Source organism: Mustelus asterias, chromosome 9 (genome assembly GCF_964213995.1).
Source record: "Mustelus asterias chromosome 9, sMusAst1.hap1.1, whole genome shotgun sequence".
Lineage (NCBI taxonomy): Eukaryota > Metazoa > Chordata > Chondrichthyes > Carcharhiniformes > Triakidae > Mustelus > Mustelus asterias.
In genome coordinates, this window is record NC_135809.1 from 110,281,276 (window position 1) to 110,300,955 (window position 19,680).

The 19,680-nt window shown below is 45.5% G+C and overlaps 1 protein-coding gene across 4 annotated transcripts in view; it reads left to right on the plus strand.

The window, feature by feature from the left end:
* Nucleotides 1–19,680, plus strand: part of LOC144498921 (deformed epidermal autoregulatory factor 1 homolog) — an 82,637-nt gene that overhangs the window by 12,673 nt on the left and 50,284 nt on the right. For 3 of the 4 annotated variants that reach the window (XM_078220829.1, XM_078220827.1, XM_078220828.1), the window contains exons 2-3: nucleotides 2,062–2,156; nucleotides 19,432–19,561. In XM_078220829.1, the coding sequence (XP_078076955.1) occupies nucleotides 2,062–2,156; nucleotides 19,432–19,561 (225 nt within the window). The remainder of the gene's footprint in view (nucleotides 1–2,061; nucleotides 2,157–19,431; nucleotides 19,562–19,680) is intronic. The other variant, XM_078220830.1, reaches the window with a different exon arrangement.

Sequence of the window (19,680 nt, forward strand, 5' to 3'; positions counted from 1 at the left end):
GCCCTTTTTAAACAAAGGCACAACATTTGCCACTCTCCAATCATCAGGCACCTAACTATCGATGATTCAAATATCTCGGCTCGGGGACCCGCAATTTCCTCCCTAGCCTCCCACAATGTCCTGGGATACACTTCATCAGGTCCCGGGGATTTATCTACCTTGATGCACTTTAAGACTTCCAGCACCTCTTTCTCTGTGATATGTACACTCCTCAAGACATCACTATTTATTTTCCCAAGTTCCTTAACATCCATGCTTTTCTCAACAGTAAATACTGATGAGAAATATTCATTTAGGATCTCACCCATCCCTTGTGGATCCGCACATAGATGACCTTGTTGATCCTGAAGAGGCCCTACACTCTCCCTTGTTACTCTTTTGCCCTTTATGTATTTGTAGAAGCTCTTTGGATTCTCCTTTGCCTTATCTGCCCAAACAATCTCGTATCCCCTTTTTGCCCTCCTGATTTCTCTCTTAACTCTACTCCTACACTCCCTATACTCTTCAAGGGATTCACTTGAGCCCAGGCTGCCTATGCGTGTCATGTGCCTTTTTCTTCTTCTTGACCAGGGCCTCAATATCCCGAGTCATCCAGGATTCCCTACTTCTGCCAGCCTTGCCCTTCACTCTAAGAGGAATGTGCTTACCCTGAACCCTGGTTAACACACTTTTGAAAGCGTGCCACTTACCAGACGTCCCTTTGCCTTCCCACAGATTCCCCCAATTAACTTTTGAAAGTTCCTGCTTGATACCATCAAAATTGGCCTTGCCCCAATTTAGAATTTTAACTTTTGGGCCAGACCTATCATTCTCCATAGCTATCTTAAAACTAATAGAATTATGGTCACTGGTCCCAAAGTGATCTCTCACTAACACTTCTGTCACCTGCCCTTCCTTATTTCCCAAGAGGAGGTCAAGCTTTGCCCCCTCTCTAGTCGGGCCATCCACATACTGAATGAGAAATTCCTCCTGAATACTTTCTCAAGGGCAACGAGGATGGCCTTGCCAGCGATGCCCTTGTCCCAATAATTAATTTTTAAAAATTGTATGGTCACCTGCAGTGAATCATGGATAAAAACGTGCTACCGTTTTCAGATCCTGCACCCACCTTTGATCTCAAATGGATACCAGCATTCAAATTTCACAAAGAGATGGAAATAGTCCAGAGGATGCAACCCTCATTTGCGCTTTATTATTATCAACCTGTCCAATTACGGATGGGATTATTCAGGAATGCAGGGTACAGAGGTGGGAAAGTTTGTGGAGGAGGGATATGAGAGAATGTTCTATTCAATTCACCTATATGTTCTTTTTATAAATTAAAAATTAATACAGATATGACTTTCAGGTGACTGGTACACATATAAATTAGCTACAGAGAAGGTCTTTGGCCTTAATATACAGCATTCCTATGGTGGTACCAGATGGGTGTTAGCATTCCCAAGGAATCTGGGAAAGTGGCAGTATTACTGAGAGGGGAGGTCCTAGGAGTGTGTTAGTATTGTCTGCTGGGGGCAGGAGATTCAGTATTTCCAGGGGTTTTTGAGGGGTGGGGGTGCATGGTGGAAACACATCAGTATTCTGGTAGGGAGGGTGTCTGTATTCCTGGGAGGTGATCTCAGGAGTTTGTCAGTGTTCCCAATTCCCAGGGAGCCCTGGGAGTGTGTCAGTATTCCGGAGGGGCGAAGGGGCCACATCTTGAGACTGTGTGTATATTCTGGTAGTTCCGGGGATGGTCCCAGGAATTTGTCAGTCATCTTTGGGTTGGGGGTGGGGTGCTCGGGAATGTGTCAGTATTCTGGGAGGAGGAGGGCAGGTATGCGTGGCTCCTGGAACTGTGTCAATCTTTCAAGGGAGGTGATGGGAGTATGACAATATTCCACTTCACACTGACCTGGCAGTTTAGCAAGGAACAAAATCAATCACAGCCTTTTACACCTTGTGCAACAGCACAAATTTGTACGACCTGATTGTACTATTGATGCACAGAACAGGTAAGCACATTGTTTTTAATGGTGAAACACAGTTAATAGTTTTTTTCTGCTGGTTTCTGGGTTCCAGAAGTGACGACAGTGACCGTGGGGAATATGACTGGACCTGCGGACAATGTTTTTACAACATCTGTCGCAAATGCCTCTATATCAGAACACGTGTTGGTAAGTGGTTTCATTTAATCTCGCTTAGGCTCATACACCCTGTGCCCTTTATCAGTTTATATTTATTTTGCACCGATCATGGTCATGTTCTCAGCTATGTCTGCTGTGTCGGTACAGTATACGCAGCAGTGATTCTATTGCAGAGAATCAGATTTCTATCAATGTTAGTCAGGCAGTGCATTCACTTCAGAGTTAGAAGCCCATGGCTTCAAGTCCCACTGGTGCCATCATCTCACGTGAGAACACCATCCACTAGGTACACGATACATACTCTTGCAACTCGGCCAACGTTGTCTACCTGATACGCTGCAGGAAAGGATGTCCCGAGGCATGGTACATTGGAGAGACCATGCAGACGCTACGACAATGGATGAATGAACACCGCTCGACAATCACCAGGCAAGAGTGTTCTCTTCCTGTGGGGGAGCATTTCAGCGGTCACGGACATTCGGCCTCTGATCTTCGGGTAAGCGTTCTCCAAGGCGGTCTTCAGGACACACGACAACGCAGAGTCGCTGAGCAGAGACTGATAGCCAAGTTCCGCACACATGAGGACGGCCTCAACTGGGATCTTGGGTTCATGTCACACTATCTGTAACCCCCACAGCTTGCCTGGGCTTGCAAAATCTCACTAACTGTCCTGTCTGGAGACAATACACACCTCTTTAACCTGTGCTTAACCCTCTCTCCACTCACATTGTCTGTACCTTTAAAACTTGATTACCTGTAAAGACTCGCATTCCAACCATTATTTTATAAATTGAGTTTGTGTCTTTATATGCCCTGTTTGTGAACAGAACTCCCACTCACCTGATGAAGGAGCAGCGCTCCGAAAGCTAGTGGCTTTTGCTACCAAATAAACCTGTTGGACTTTAACCTGGTGTTGTGAGACTTCTTACTGTGTTCAAGTCCCACTTCACAGACAAGGGCTAGATTTTCATGGAATCGGAGAGACTCTGGAAGTAAGAAAATAGTCGGCAGGATCTGGATCTGAAGGTCCTGCCGCCATTCTCAGCATTTCTGATTTTCACAACTGTGTGACGTAAAGCACACACGCGGCAGTCACAAATCAGCCAGACCGTTTAGCGTGATAGGAGGGTACGGGAAGTTGGGATTTCCACTCCCAAAATGCCCTCGACCTGCAGTGTCTGTTCCAGAACGTAGTGTTAAAGATGTGAGCGGGCCTGAGGCAAAGGTTTCGAAGCCTTATGTAAAGTATCACATTAAAAGCTGCACTTGTCTCTGAGATAGAGGCCGCCCTCTGACCTCAGGGAAAGTAAAGGGTGGAATGGATGGAAAAGAGCAAGGACACATATGGATGGGCTCCTGCTCATCCTTCCTTGAATCGTCAACCAAGTGAGTGATATTACAGACTGCTGGCCTTGTTGGGTGAGGAGTGTGTTGGCCACAAAGGAAGGAAGGTTGAATGAATGGGCCGAGGACCTCACCATATGCAGTATACTGGGGAACGACATCAGCAGCAGCATGCAGCTTCTGTCAGAAAGCTTGCCTTGCCTGAGTTCAGCAGGTTGTCCCTTGTGGCACTGTATCCAAATCTTTCATATCCGCCTTTTGTGCTCACTGTGGCTGCTATTGCCTCCAAAGCTCCCTTCATACAACTGGAAGGTTCTTCCTATCTGCCAGATATGGGATATTCCTCTGGCCTTTGTTCTCTTCACCAGGGTTTTTAGGTCCTGATCACCGAACCTGGGTGCAGCTACACCATGAGACACTCTCTCACTGCTCCTCTGGGACATCCTGCTATGACAATTAAGAAATCCACATGGGTGATAATGGATTCTCATTTTCTGCAGGGCTACTCAATGTGTTATCACGTGCTGGAACCTTAATCTCGAGTTCTGCATAGATTGCTCTTATCTTGGCCTAGGTTGGTTATACTGTGCTTGGATGTAAGCACCCCAGATTGTGTGTTCTAGATCTGGACTGCTCCGTTGGAGTCACACTTACTTGTGAGGGCAGTGTGGTAACGTACAGGTCATTGCGAGGTACTTTTGGGTGACCACACTTGAAAATGTGATGGGTGAAAAGGTATGTGGTCGGACATTAGGCATCTGCTTGTGGTGAACTGATACCACCCTCTGAGGTGTAATGCTTATTTCACTTGCTGTCCAAGTGCTGTGGCCTGCTGCAAGCAGCTCCAAAGATGCAGACATCTACATGTGAATCTTTGTCATCAGTAAATGACTGTTGCGTGGACATTTCCTTACACAGGATAGGAAATAGGCAGACTTCACAATTTAAAGTTTCCTACAGAAGGTTATCTTTTGCAGTATTAGTATTTCATACAGAATACTATCTTTTGCAATATTAGTAACCAGTTGGCCAATATTTACAACTATTACTCATAAAATGGAATTCTGAAGTCTCCCATGCAGTCTTCCTGAAGTCTTTGACTCCTGTTGCAAACCTCAAAGCAGAAAACACAGGCAATAATCCAAAATCCAGACTGACACTCCCATTACAGTACGGAGTGAGTGTTGCACTGTTGAAGCGGCAATACTGAGAGAGTGCTGCAGATGGGATCTTTTTCATGAGTCTTAAAACTTAGATCCCATTTGCTCTCTCAAGTGGATATAAAATAATGCATGGCACCAATTGAATGAGAGCAGACTCCCTGATACCCTGGTCAATATTTATTCTCGAACCAACATCACGAAAAACAGTTTATCTGGTCAATTGTTATGGTGAGGCAGATGGTAAGTGCTGAGCTGCCCAAATCCCAAAGGGAAACTTAAAACAGCTGCTAGAACGGTTCTGCAATTTGTGTATTATGAGGAGGTTTTCTGAAATCAGTGAAGAACTTCTCAGACCAAGTGTGATGAATTTATATTAAAGTGAAATATTTTTTAAAATATAGAAATAGAAAAAAATTACACTTAAATCACAAGAGTACCTTGACACAATTAACGGTGGTTTTAAAAACATTTCCAAACAGATCTTGGCTTAAAGCTAAACCCTCCTTTTGATGACAACAGTCCTTATAGTTTTCTTAATGTATAAAAATCCAGTAACCTTATCACACAATGCCTTGCTGTTTTACAGATCTCTGAGAGTGATAGAAAACTGTTTTTCCCAGGTCTGGCTTGTCCCCATTCTCCGAGATCTCACCAACGACCACACACATGCACACGCACACTCTTCAATGTTTTCTTAAAACTGCTTTCCTTCTATTGTTTCTTGCTATACTATAGAAGTTCCCTTTTCCTAGAATTGATCAGCACCCTTTTTCACTTTATGGCTACTATATTTTAAAAGTAAAGCTACACTATTTGGCTTAATCTATTTACAATCTTCCAATTGTATATGTTCCCTTTGAAATGCAACAGCCAACTTCAAACCACTTATTTTAGAAATATAGAAAATAGGAGCAGGAGTAGGCCATTCAGCCCTTTGAGCCTGCTTTGCCATTCATTATGATCACGGCTGATTATCCAACTCAGTAACCTGTTCCCATTTTCCCCCCATAGCGTTGATCTCTTTAGCCCCAAGAGCCACATCTAACTCCTTCTTAAAAACATACAATCGACAGAATTCCACTGCCCCGCCCGCCACAGAATTAGAGTGGGCAAGGGGCGGATAATGAAAATGTCCGTTGATTCGAGCAAGGTCATAAAATCCCGCCCAATGTCTTCTATGTCTACCTTGTCTGGTCCCGTTATAGCTTTGTAGGTTTCTAAGAAATTCTTCCTCATTCACCTAAACTCCAGTGAACTCACCCTAACCGACTCAACCTCTCCTCATTCGAGAGTCACGCTATCCCAGGAATCAGTCTAGTAAACCTTTGCTGCACTTGCTCCATAGCAAGATCATCCTTCCTCAGATAAGGAGATCAAAACTGCACATAATATTCTAGGTGTGGTCTCATCAATGCCCTGTATAACTGCAGCAAAACATCCCTGCTCCTGTACTTGAATCCTCTTGCTATGAAGGTCAACATACCATTTGCCTTCTTCCCTATCTCATGCTTGCATTCATCGACTGGTGTACGAGGACACCCAGGTCTTGTTGTACATTCCCCTCTCAGTCTATAGCTATTCATATAAGAATCTGCCTTCCTGTTTTTGCGAACAAAACAAATAACCTCACATGTATCCATATTACACTGCACCTGGCTTGCATTTACCCACTCACTCTCAACTTTTCCAAATCCCACTGAAGCATTTCTGCATCTTCACAGCTCACCCTCCCATCCAGCTTTGTGTCATCCGCAAATTTGGAGATACTACATTTATTTCACTCATCTAAATATATATTATGAATAACTGGGCTCCTACCTAGCACTGATCCTTGTGGTACCCCACTAGTCACTGCCTGCCACTTGTAAAAAGATCTTTTCATTCCTACTCTTTGTTTCCTGTCTGCCACCCAGTTTTCTGTCCATCTCAATACACTACTTCCAATCCATGCACTTTAATTTTATACGCCAATCTCTTATGTGGGGCCTTGTTGAAAGTCCAAACAAAACACATCCACTGGCTCCCCCTCATCAACTCTACTAGTTACATCCTTGAAGAATTCCAGTAGATTTGTCAAGCATGGGTTTCCCTTTCGTAAATCCGTGCTGGCTCTGTCTGATCCTGCCATTGTTTTCTAAGTGCTCTGCTATTAAATCTTTTATAATGGACTCTAGCATTTTCCCCACTACCAGTGTTCGGCTGACTGGCCTATAATTCCCTGTTTTCTCTGTACCTCCGCTTGTAAATAGTGGGACCATATTGGCTACCCTCCATCCATAAATACTATTCCGGAGTCTGTAGAATCTTGGAAAATGACCACCAATGCAGCCACTATTTCCAGGGCCACTTCTTTAAGTACAGTGGGATGTAAATGATTGGGCCCAGGGGATTTTTTGGCCTTCAAACCCATCAATTTCCCCAATACCATTTCCCTACTAATATTGATTTCTTTCAGTTCCTCCCCCTCATTAAACCCTGTGTTCCCCTAAATTTCTGGTACATTATTTGTGTCCTTCTTTGCGAAGACAGAACCAAAATATGTGTTTAGTTGGTCAGGCATTTCTTTATTCCCCATTATAAATTGCCCAACTTTTGACTGTAAGGAACCTACATTTGTCTTCACCAATCTTTTTCTCTTAACATACCTATAGAAGCTTTTACAGTCAGTTTGTAAATTCCCCGCAAGCTTACTCTTGGATTCAATATTTTCCCTTTCTTAATCAATCCCTTTGTCCTCCTCTCCTGAATTCTGAACTGCTCCAATCCTCAGGTCTGTTTTTGCTGGCCAATTTGCATGTACCTTCCTTGAATCTAGTACTATCTCTAGTTTCCCATGTAAGCCAACTCTCCCATTTTATTTTTGCGCCAGACAGGAATGAACAATTGTTGTAGTTCACCCAGTGCCTCTTTGAATGTTTGCCATTGCCTATCCACCATCATCCCTTCAAGTGACATTCCCCAATCCATCATAGACAACTCCTACTCATACCATCGTAGTTTCCTTTATTTAGATTCAGGACCCTAATCTCAGAATCAATGACATCACGCTCCATCTTGATGAAGAATTCTATCATATTATGGTCGCTCATCCCCAAGGAGCCTGGCACAACTAGATTGCCAGTCATTCCTTTCTCATTACACAATACCAAGTCTAGGATGGCCTGTTCTCTAGTTGGTTCCTCAATGTACTGGTCCAGAAAACCATCTCTACATGCTCCAGGAATTCGTCCTCTACGGTATTGTGACTAATTTGATTTGATTTGATTTATTATTGTCACATGTATTCACATATGGTGAAAAGTATTGTTTCTTGCGCACTATACAGACAAAGCATACCATTCATAGCGAAGGAAACGAGAGAGTGCAGAATGTAGTGTTACAGTCATAGCTAGGGTGCAGAGAAAGATCAACTTGATGCAAGGTAAGTCCATTCAAAAGTCTGACAGCAGCAGGGAAGAACCTGTTCTTGAGTCAGTTGGTACGTGACCTCAGACTTTTGTGTCTTTTTCCCGACAGAAGAAGGTGGAAGAGAGAATGCCCGGGGTGTGTGAGGTCCTTAATTATGCTGGCTGCTTTGCCAAGGCAGCGGGAAGTGTAGACAGAGTCAATGGATGGGAGTCAGGAGAATTTATAATAGGGAACAAGGAAATGGCAGAGAAACTAAACAAGTACTTCCCAGAAATAATGGATAATCTCGGCACCGGTGTAAACAAGGAACTGCAATATATTAATATTCGTAAAAAATAGTACTAGAGAAATTAATGGGACTTAAAGTAGATAAGACCCCTCAGCCTGAGGATTTACATCTCAGAGTGTTGAAAGAAGTGGCTGTAGAGTTAGTAGATGTATCGATGGTTATCTCAGGGGGTGGTGAATCTTCAGAATTCTCTGCCCCAGAGGGCTGTAGAAGCTCAGTCGTTGACTTAGTTCAAGACTGAGATTGATAGATTTCTAGATAAACATCAAGGGATATGGGGATTGTGCAGGAAAATGGTGTTGAAGTAGATGATCAGCCACGATCTCATTGAATGGCCAAGTGGACCCTATTCCTGTCCTATTTCTTATGTTTTCAAACACTTTGAAATACTTCGCAAAATTCTGAAGACATGAAGGGATCTACAAAAATGCCCGAGGAGACTCGAGATGCAGAGAAAGTTCAGTGGAAATTTGACAGAAGAGTTCAAAATATGGTGGGTTTTGACATAGTTAATAAGGAGAAACAGTTTCCAGTGGTAGGAGGGTCACTAACCAGATGATACAGACTTAGGATAATTTGCAAAAGGGCGATGAGGATTTTTAAATTCCACAGCGAGTTATGATGACCTGGATTGTGCTGCCTGAGAGAACGGTGGAAGCAGATTCAAGAATATCTTTTAAAAGGGGATTGAATGGATGCCTAAAGAGAAGAATTTTGCAACATCAGGGCAGCTAGGGATGGGCAATAAATACAGTGAAACTGACATGCTGAGAATGAATAATTTAAAAAGAAATACTGTAACTAAATGGCATTAATATAAAAACATATTTTTACACAGAAGTTTGTTAGGTCATGGAATTTCCAACCAGAAACTGAGGGAAGAAAATTTAGAATAGCTTTTGAAAAAGATAAATATTTAACAAATAAAAATGTTGAAGTGTATAGGGCAAAGATGGAGGAATGGACTTGGTGGGTCGAATGGCCTCTTTCCGCACTGCAAAATTCTATGGTGGATGACTGAAAATTTCTGAACTGGAAATATCCAAGAGACAATGGGGATGTCTGACGTGAGAGCAAGGAAAATTACTCCAGGTGTAGTTAGGATCCCCTGGAGAAAAGCAGAAAGAGCTTTGTTGTAACTCGTGAATGCCTTATACTGATGCTGGAAGTTTCTCATTGGTAGGCGTTACTTAATTGTTCCACTGTAATGCAGTAGAAGCACCATTAGAGAGCATCAATGTTCAGCTTTTCATCCCAGCATCTGGACTGTCACACTGAGGGGCTGGCTGTGAAGCATCAGTATTCTCATCAGAATGCTGTCAGGTTCAGGATTTCTGTCTTCTCTCCTACTTCCACTTTATAGAACGTTAGATGTTGGGATTAGAGATTGCACCTGAGAGGTTTCATAAAATACATTTTAGAAATTACACTCTAGTAATTACACAGGGGCAAATATCTAAATATTGTGTAGAACAAATAGTTTACTATTTGCATAGAGTTAATAGAATAGAAATTATATGGAGGTTGCAGGTTAGAGATGACATGGTGTTTGCAGTCTAGAATTACATATATTGTATCCTAAAATTGCGTAGAATTTAAAGGCTACAAAGTAGACAGGATTGCAGCCTCGATTACTGTTGAAGTATTATATCTGGGTTACACCATATGGTATTACATGATTATAGTGTAGAAATTACAGTCCCAAAATAAGTTACTGAAGCTCTAACACTTTCATGTGGCAGTCATCTGCTTTCAGGTTCTTTGGGAGTGTTTACCCATTTATAACAAGTAAAGTAGTGCCTATGTTAAAGCAATGAAGAATATTATACCGGTGGGCCTAACACAGTACTGGGGAAGTTGCTTGAGTCTATTATCAAGGATTTCATAACTTGGCATTTGGAAGACAGTGGGTATTGTGGTGAACCATCGTTGGTTCACCACTGGGGGTTGTTACTATGTTACTGTTGGGCTAGGGTGTTGTTACTGTGGGGGTTGTACTATGTTGTTGGGTTAGGGTGTTTACCTGTTATAAGAGTTATCATGGCACATTCCAGTGGGGTCCCGCCTCCGGTGGCGAGGTATAAGACCCCCTGCTCCGGCAGGACCCCTTCAGTCTGAACTGGTGTATTCGTGTTAGTAGTTCCATTGTTACTCTATTAAAGCCTTCAATACCGAAGCCTTGGTTCCATGTGCTTATTGTCGCGCATCAATTTAATAGAGTAAACAGAAAACTCACAGCTGTACAACAAGAAGAAAAAAAAACAGAGAGTATGGAACAGATTCTAAAACTGGATCGTCTGACACTGGACCCACGTGCGGTCGGTGCAGCTAACACATTCGACCATTGGTGGAAGTGCTTTGAGGACTACCTGGCAGCCTCGGTAGCTATCACTACAGACAGTGATAAACTCCAGGTCCTCCACGCAAGGGTAAGCGACACGATTTACCTAGCCATTCGTGCAGCTCCCACTTACCAGGGTGCCGTCGAGCTCCTAAAAAAAAAGATACACTATGCCACCCAACGAGATACATGCTCGTTACCTCCTCGCTACACGACGTCGGCAGTCGGGCGAAACCATGGAGGACTATGCCAATGAGCTCCTGCAGCTTGCCAGGGGTTGCGACTGTAAGGACGTATCCGCCGAACAGTATATGTACGACCTCGCCCGAGACGCGTTCGTAGCAGGGGTAGGGTCCTCGTACATCAGGCTTAAATTGCTAGAAAAGGGGAAACTCAACTTGACCCAGGCAATGGAGATGGCCGTGAGGTTGGAGGCGGCGTCGAAGAGCTTGGCGCTGTACCCCGAGGACCACGTGCAGTCAACGTGGTTGGAGCAAGCTCAGCCCCCTCCTCGCCCCGCTAACCCGCGCTCCCAGATCGATTCGACGACGGCGGCAGCTCCAGGTGGCCAGCGATGCTATTTTTGTGGAGGGGCCAAGCATCCACGGCAACAGTGTCCGGCAAGAACGGCAATCTGCAGCCAGTGCGGTAAAAAAGGCCACTACGGCAAAGTCTGCAGGTCCAAGCCTAAAAACGGCAGTGTAGCTTGGTCTAAGTCTAAAAACGGCAGTGCAGCTTGTAACCCTCCAGAACGGAGACAATCTCCTTCGGCATCGCAGTACCCACGAGGTCCGACCACGTGCGAATCCAGGACGGCGCCATTGTGGCTGACGGAGGAGGAGGAAGACCACCAGGAGTCGCTGCGCTTGGCGCCCTCGCCCACATGCGATTCATGGGGGCGGCCATCATGGTCCACGACGACTAGGAGCGACCAGCAGGGGTCCTCAGCATCCACATCGGCAGCATGCAGCAGCGACCAGCAGGGGTCCTCAGCATCCACATCGGCAGCATGCAGTGGCGCCCAGGGGCCAACGGTGGCGTCGATCTCTCTGGATCAGACCAGGCACTACAGACTCGAACATTCTATGATGGATGTAAAGGTTAGTGGTAGAACTGTGAATTGTCTGTTTGACAGTGGGAGCACCGAAAGTTTCATACACCCTGAAACTGCTAAAAGGTGTGGACTCCGGGTTCTCCCTGCCAAGCAGACAATTTCCATGGCATCACGGTCCCGGTCTGTACCGATCCAAGGACGATGTATGGTAACTCTTGAGGTACAGGGCACAATTTACGAGCAATACCGGCTCCTTGTGTTACCTCACCTTTGCGCGCCAATTCTCCTCGGACTAAACTTTATGGCCCACATGAGGAGTGTGATCCTACAGTACGGTGGGCCACTCCCTTCACTGGCAGTAGGGAATCAGCCGCAGCCTCCAAATTGCCCAAAGCGCCCCGCATGCAATCTATCCACCCTGAAAATTACTACACCATCCCTTTTTAAAAATCTGGTTCCTGGCTGCAAGCCCATCGCTACTAAAAGTAGGCGTTACAGCGCTGAGGACCGGATCTTTATTAGATCTGAGGTTCAGCGGCTCCTCAAGGAAGGGATCATACAGGCCAGTGCTAGTCCGTGGAGAGCGCAGGTCGTGGTAGTCAAAAGCGGGAACAAACCTCGGATGGTCATCGACTATAGTCAGACCATTAATCGTTATACGCAGCTGGATGCGTATCCTCTCCCGCGCATTTCTGATATGGTCAATCAGATTGCGCAGTACCGAGTGTTTTCTACCATAGACCTTAAGTCCGCCTACCATCAACTCCCCATCCGCCCAGAGGACCGACAATATACGGCTTTTGAGGCGGATGGTCGTCTATACCAATTCCTCAGGGTTCCATTTGGTGTCACCAATGGGGTCTCGGTCTTCCAGCGTGCTATGGACCGAATGGTGGACCAGAACGGGTTGCGGGCTACCTTCCCGTACCTGGATAACGTCACCATCTGCGGCCATGACCAGCAGGACCACGACACGAATCTCCAACACTTTCTGCGCACTGCATCTCGCCTGAATCTGACCTATAACAGGGAGAAGTGCGTATTCCGTACGCGTAGGTTAGCCATCCTCGGATACGTGGTGGAAAACGGGGTCATTGGCCCTGATCCAGACCGTATGCGCCCACTCACTGAACTTCCCTTGCCCGCTAGCACGAAAGCACTGAGGAGATGCCTCGGGTTCTTTTCGTATTATGCACAGTGGGTCCCCAACTACGCGGACAAAGCTCGTCCGCTCATTAAGTCCACGACCTTTCCACTTACGCCGGAGGCCCAATTGGCCTTCAAGGTTTTGAAGAGCGACATCTCGAAAGCCACGATGCACGCGGTGGATGAATCCATTCCTTTCCAGGTGGAGAGTGATGCATCTGACTTCGCCCTAGCCGCCACACTAAACCAGGCAGGCAGGCCCGTCGCGTTCTTTTCCCGCACCCTTCAAGGCCCAGAAATTCGGCACTCAGCGGTGGAGAAGGAGGCTCAGGCCATTGTGGAGGCAGTCAGACACTGGCGCCATTACCTGGCAGGGAAGCGGTTCACCCTGATCACGGATCAACCATCCGTGGCGTTTATGTTCAGTAACACGCAGAGGGGCAAGATCAAGAACGATAAGATCTTGCGGTGGAGAATTGAGCTCTCCACCTATAATTACGATATTATGTATCGTCCAGGGAAGCTCAATGAGCCCTCGGGTGCCCTCTCGCGCGGAACATGCGCCATCATGCAGGAGGACCGCTTGAAGGCTCTCCACAATGATCTGTGTCATCCTGGAGTCACCAGACTCTACCACTTCGTCAAAGCCCGTAACCTGCCTTACTCGGTGGAGGATGTCAGGTCAGTGACTAGAAGCTGTCGGATTTGCGCAGAATGCAAACCACACTTTTATCGACCAGACCGGGCACAATTGGTCAAGGCCACTCGCCCTTTTGAGAGGCTGAGTGTGGATTTTAAGGGCCCCCTTCCCTCAACGGACCGGAATGTCTATTTCCTCAATATAATAGACGAGTATTCCCGGTTTCCGTTTGTTTTCCCCTGTGCGGACACGTCGACTGCCACCGTCATCAAGGTTTTCAGTGAACTTTTTACCCTGTTCGGGTACCCCTGCTACATTCATAGCGACAGGGGCTCGTCGTTCATGAGCAACGACTTGAGGCAATTCCTGCTCTCATTCGGGATTGCCTCTAGTAGAACCACGAGCTACAACCCTAGGGGTAACGGACAGGTGGAAAGGGAGAATGCTACAGTCTGGAAGGCTGTCCTACTGGCACTGAAATCCAGGGGCCTTCCAGTCTCCCGTTGGCAGGAGGTCCTTCCAAATGCGCTCCATTCTATCCGCTCCCTCCTGTGTATGGCAACCAATGCTACTCCCTACGAGAGGATGTTCTCATTCCCTCGGAAGTCGTCCTCGGGGACCTCATTGCCAGCCTGGTTGACGTACCCAGGACCCGTCCTTCTGCGGCGACATGTGAGGGCTCGCAAGTCCGACCCCTTGGTCGAACCGGTCCAACTCCTCCACGCCAACCCTCAGTATGCCTATGTGGCATATCCTGACGGGCGAGAGGACACTGTCTCCATTAGAGACCTGGCGCCCGCAGGGGACGTAGCAACTCCTGTCGCTCCTATTCCCCCAGTCACGAATCCACTACTCCTCATTACTTCCCCAGACGTGGCGCGGTCAGCACCGGGACCAGTGCATAACACTTTTACTCCCATGTACAGCTTGCCTGAGACTCGGAGATCGGCGCCACCATCATCACCACCACCACTACCACCAAACGTTCCAGGATCCCCTGCACCATCGCCTCACCAGGGCCGGCCGGCCCGGGAGTCCTTGAGGGGACAGCCAGACGTTGCTTTGGAAAGAGCGCCACCACAAGCACCTGCTCCGGTTTCGCAACCGGTGTTGAGGAGATCGCAGCGTCGGTGCGGTCCTCCAGACCGTCTGGACTTGTGAATCCTGTGATTTGTCTGTTTATATGACCTGTTTTTCGTGCACCCCGCCACCTTTTGTTCTTAAAGGAGGGGTGAATGTGGTGAACCATCGTTGGTTCACCACTGGGGGTTGTTACTATGTTACTGTTGGGCTAGGGTGTTGTTACTGTGGGGGTTGTACTATGTTGTTGGGTTAGGGTGTTTACCTGTTATAAGAGTTATCATGGCACATTCCAGTGGGGTCCCGCCTCCGGTGGCGAGGTATAAGACCCCCTGCTCCGGCAGGACCCCTTCAGTCTGAACTGGTGTATTCGTGTTAGTAGTTCCATTGTTACTCTATTAAAGCCTTCAATACTGAAGCCTTGGTTCCATGTGCTTATTGTCGCGCATCAGGTATAATCAGACAAAGTCAGCATGGATTTACAGAAGGGAAATCATGGGAGGGTGAGGTGTGAGGAGGATGCAGAGATGCTTCAGCATGATTTGGTCAGGCTGAGTGTGTGGGCATCTGCATGGCGGATGCCGTATAATGTGGACGAATGTAAGGCTTTCCACTTTGGTAGCAATAATGGGAAGACAGATTATTACTTGAATGGGTGTAAATTGAGAGAGGTGGATATTCAATGAAACCTTGGAGTCCTCATGCATCTGTTGCTAAAAGTAAGTGCGCAAGTACAGCAGTCAGTACAGAAGGTAAATGGTATGTAGGCCTTCATAGCGAGAGGATTTGAGTATAGGGATAGGGATGTTTTGCTGCAATTGTATAGGGCGTTGGTGAGGCCACACCTGGAGTATTGTGTGCAGTTTTGGTGTCCTGGTGTCTGAGGAAGGATGTCCTTGCTATGGAGGGAGTACGGCAACTGTTTATCAGGCTGATTCCTGGGATGGCAAATCTGTCAAATGAGGAGAGACTAAGTCGGTTAGGATTATATTCACTGGGGTTTAGAAGAGTGAGAGGAGATCCCATAGAAACTTATAAAATTCTAACAGGTAGCTCTTGGGGCTAAAGAGATCAGGGGATAGCGGGGAAGCGGGGGCATCGGGTTATTGAATTCGATGATCAGCCATGATCAAAATGGATGGTGTGGAGCAGGCTCGAAGGGCGGAATGGCCTACTCCTGCTTCTAGTTTCTATACCAGAAATTTGATTCATTCACTGATACTGCATGTAGTAATTTTTAACTATCCTTGTTAGTTTGAGAAAAAGTTTATTCTTTTTCTATGACTCTACTGTGTTCATCACTGTTGGGTATGTTATGACAATGGTTTACTTTTCGAGCATCTCCATGTGTCACAATCAAGAGTTCCCCCCCCCCCCCGCCTCCAACCCCCTGTTCGCACCTAGAAGCATGAATCCATTAATGGGTCAGAACGAAGAGGAGAAAAGAATAATTGAAACAGTCGCTGGTGTTGGGGAAATATGAAGGGGAACCTTTTAGTGCAGGAAGAGAGGCTCAGATTGTGAAACCTGGTCAATAGATGTGAGGTGCATTAATATAGAGCACATTGTGAAACCTGATTGTAGCCATTGTTAAAAAATATTGGAAATGCATAGCAGGCCTAGCAGTATCTGTAGTGAGAGAAACAGAGTTAACGTTTCAGGTCGATACCCTTTGATCAAAACTGGGAAAAGTTTGAAATGTATGAGATTTTAAACAAGCGAAAGAAGGGAGGGTGGGAAGAAGAACAAAATAGAAGATCAGATCGCGGGCTGGAGAAAATAAACGACAAAAGGGTTGGTGGTGCAAGTCCAGAGGCAGTGGTTAATGACACAAGAAACTAAAGATGTGTCTAGAGGAGCTGTGAATGGCAGAATGATGAACAGCTGCTGTCTGAAAGTAAAGTGGAAAACAAGGCAGTAAAATTAAAACTTGCAAAGAGAGAAGAAACAAAATAGGGGCTGAGATTTTGGATGAGTGTAGTTCTGAATAATGTGAATATTGTGTGAAATTAATTGCAAATACACAGAAAATTTGCATTTAAAGGTCAGAGTTTCAGTCATACCCCCCCCCCCCCCCGAGCACCCTCACAGTGTGAGTCTGTTTTTTTTCAGCTGCTGTCTTTCTCAATTTTCAGTTTAAATGTTTGTACAGACAGTCCCCGACTTATGATATACGAGTTACGACGAACGGCGCCTACGACATTTACAAATTGACACCCAGTTTTAATTTTGCATGTCGGCTTAGACTTTAAAGTTTATTTATTAGTGGCACAAGTAAGCTTGAAGTTACTGTGAAACTTCCCTTGTCGCCACACTGAGCCATCTGTTTCTTTGCACATAATGATGGTGGAAAAGAGTAAATCTGGTGCACGTGATGTTTCTTCTTCTCAGAGATCAGGAAACAAAAATGGAAATAATTAAGAAGTCTGAAAAGTTGAGAGTCGCTGAAATTGGTAGAACTTTAGATATTCCCCGAATGACTACCGTGACCATCCTGAAAGACAAGCTAGGAATTCAGGAACATGTTAAGGGCTTGGCTCCTATGCATTCAACTGTGATAACTAAGCTGTGTGTTGGACTTGTGGCTCAGGTTGAGAAACCGTCAATCATTTGAATGGACACTGAGTTTAGGCATAATTCAGGAAAAGGCTGGGAGTCTTTATGATGATATAAAATAACAACACGGGGTGAGTTCTAACACTTAATGCAAGTCATGTGTTTTATGTGTTTTAAAGCTGGGGCCAATTTGCATAGCATTAAGGTCTTGGGTGAAGCTACCAGTGCTGATGAGGAGGCAGCTTATGATTTTCCTGAGATATTGGCTGAAATCATTGAAGAGCATGGGTATCGTGCTCAGCACATTTTTAATGTTGATGAAATTAGACTATTTTGGAGGAAACAATTGCAGTTGAATACATTGTCAATGAGGAAAAATCCATGTATAAAACTGTTAAAGATAGGCTCACCATTTTGCTCGGCGCCATGTGCCAGTGACATTAATCTTAAACCTTTGCTTCTGCACCATTCAGTAAGCCCCAGGGTTTTCAAGGGATATTCTCCCAGTGATATGAAAATCCAATAGTAAAGTGTGAGTCAACAGGAATATCTCTGAGGATCGGTTCAATCATCATTTTGTGCCAAGTGTCAGGGATTACTGCAGCAAAAGCAACCTTGCATTTAAAACATGGTTAACCCTCGACAATTCTCCTGGTCATCCAAAAAATCTTTGATGACATGCATCCTGACATCAAAGTGGTATTTCTTCCCCCAACGCTATCTCACTGTTGCAACCTATGGGCTGGGGATACTTGTGTCCTTTAAGGCCTACTATCTTAGGTGCACATTTTCCTAGGCCATCAAGGCAACTGAGAAGGAAGATGGACCAACTCTGAAGGAATTCTAGAAGGCTACAACATTTACCATTTGCTTAAGAACATAGATGAGGCATGGAATGAAGTCGCACAATCAAATTTGTACGGTGTTTGGAGAAAACCCCTGAGTTTGTGTCTGACTTCCAAGGCTTTGCAGGCACTGTTGAAGAGGTAACCAGAAATGTTGTTGAAATAAACAAAGAACTCGACTTAGATGTTGCATCAGAGGATGTTGATGAGCTCCTGGCATCACATTCTAAATAATTGATTAATGAGGACCTAATTCATAGAATCCCTACAGTGCAGAAGGAGGCCATTCGGCCCATTGAGTCTGCCCCAACCACAATCCCACCCAGGCCCTATTCCCGTAACCCCTCATACTTACCCTGCTAACCCCCCTGACTCTAGGGTCAAGTTAGCATGGCCAATCAATCTAACCCGCACATCTTTGGACTGTGGGAGGAAACCAGAGCACCCAGAGAAAACCCACACAGACATGGGGAGAATGTGCAAACTCCACACAGGTAGTGACCAGAGGCTGGAATTGAACCCGGGTCCCTGGCACTGTGAGGCAGCAGTGCTAACCCACTGTGCCACCCACACGGCAAATGGAATTGAAACAACAAAAAGTGCCGAAGGCAGAAGATGCACCCACCCACTGTTGAAAACGTCCCTATTCATAAAGTCTTGACAGCACAAGTGTTGGCTGAGGCATTTCAAGATTTAGAAGCTGCCATGTTCCTGTTTATGAAACATGACCCCAACATTCGAGGCAATGCATCAGTGATTAGGGGCATACACAAAATGAATAGTTTCTAGAGAGAGATTTATAAGGAAAAGAGAACCTTTGTCCAAACCTTCTTGGACACATTCCTAAAGAAAGCAGACAAGATTCCAAAAAAATCTGCAGCCAAGTAGCCTGAGACACCCGCCAGGGATCCTTCAACACGACCAACCAAGAGCCCATCCAAAAGTCCAGAAAAGTCACCACAAAAAAGACTTTCCAAATCACCTCAAAATCCCCAGAAAACCTCACCCAGTCAGACCCAACCATCAGCTCAAGAATTAAGAAAATTTAAAGCTATAAAACTTGTCTTTGCTTTTTAGATCATTTGTAGATAATGTACAGTGTATCGTACTATGATTTTAGACGTGAATAAATACCTTAATGTTTCTATATTACTCACCTATAATTGAATGAGTACAAAATTCTGGATTATTTTGATGAAAATAGGGTATCATGTCTTGGTTCAGGAACCAATTCCCCATTTATTATGTTGTTCTTAGTGGAAAATTGGTTCCAATCTACAATGTTTTGATTTGAGACGTGGTTTTCGCAAAGGACAGCCTGTAATTCGACTTTTTATTCAGTTAGTTTGATACTTGAGATTGGGGTCCTGACTTTCTGTGGGTGGCCTCACAATTTGAAGATTTCTTGCTCAGATGGTGCTTATTTTGATCTTTCTCAGTCGGGAAGAACCACACTTCAGATTGGAGAAGGACTCCCCACTGATAAAGCAACGCTGATAGTAGTTCACACAGACGGGAGCATTGTGGAAACGACTGGATTGAAAACACCCAGTGCACCCATAACTCCAGGTACTGTCTTGCGCTGATCACTTCTTGGTACAATCATGGGGCAGGAGAGTTGGCAGGGGGATTGATTCATGAGAACCACTGGAAGGAGTGTTCACTGGCTGCTGCGGGGGTGTGGCAGG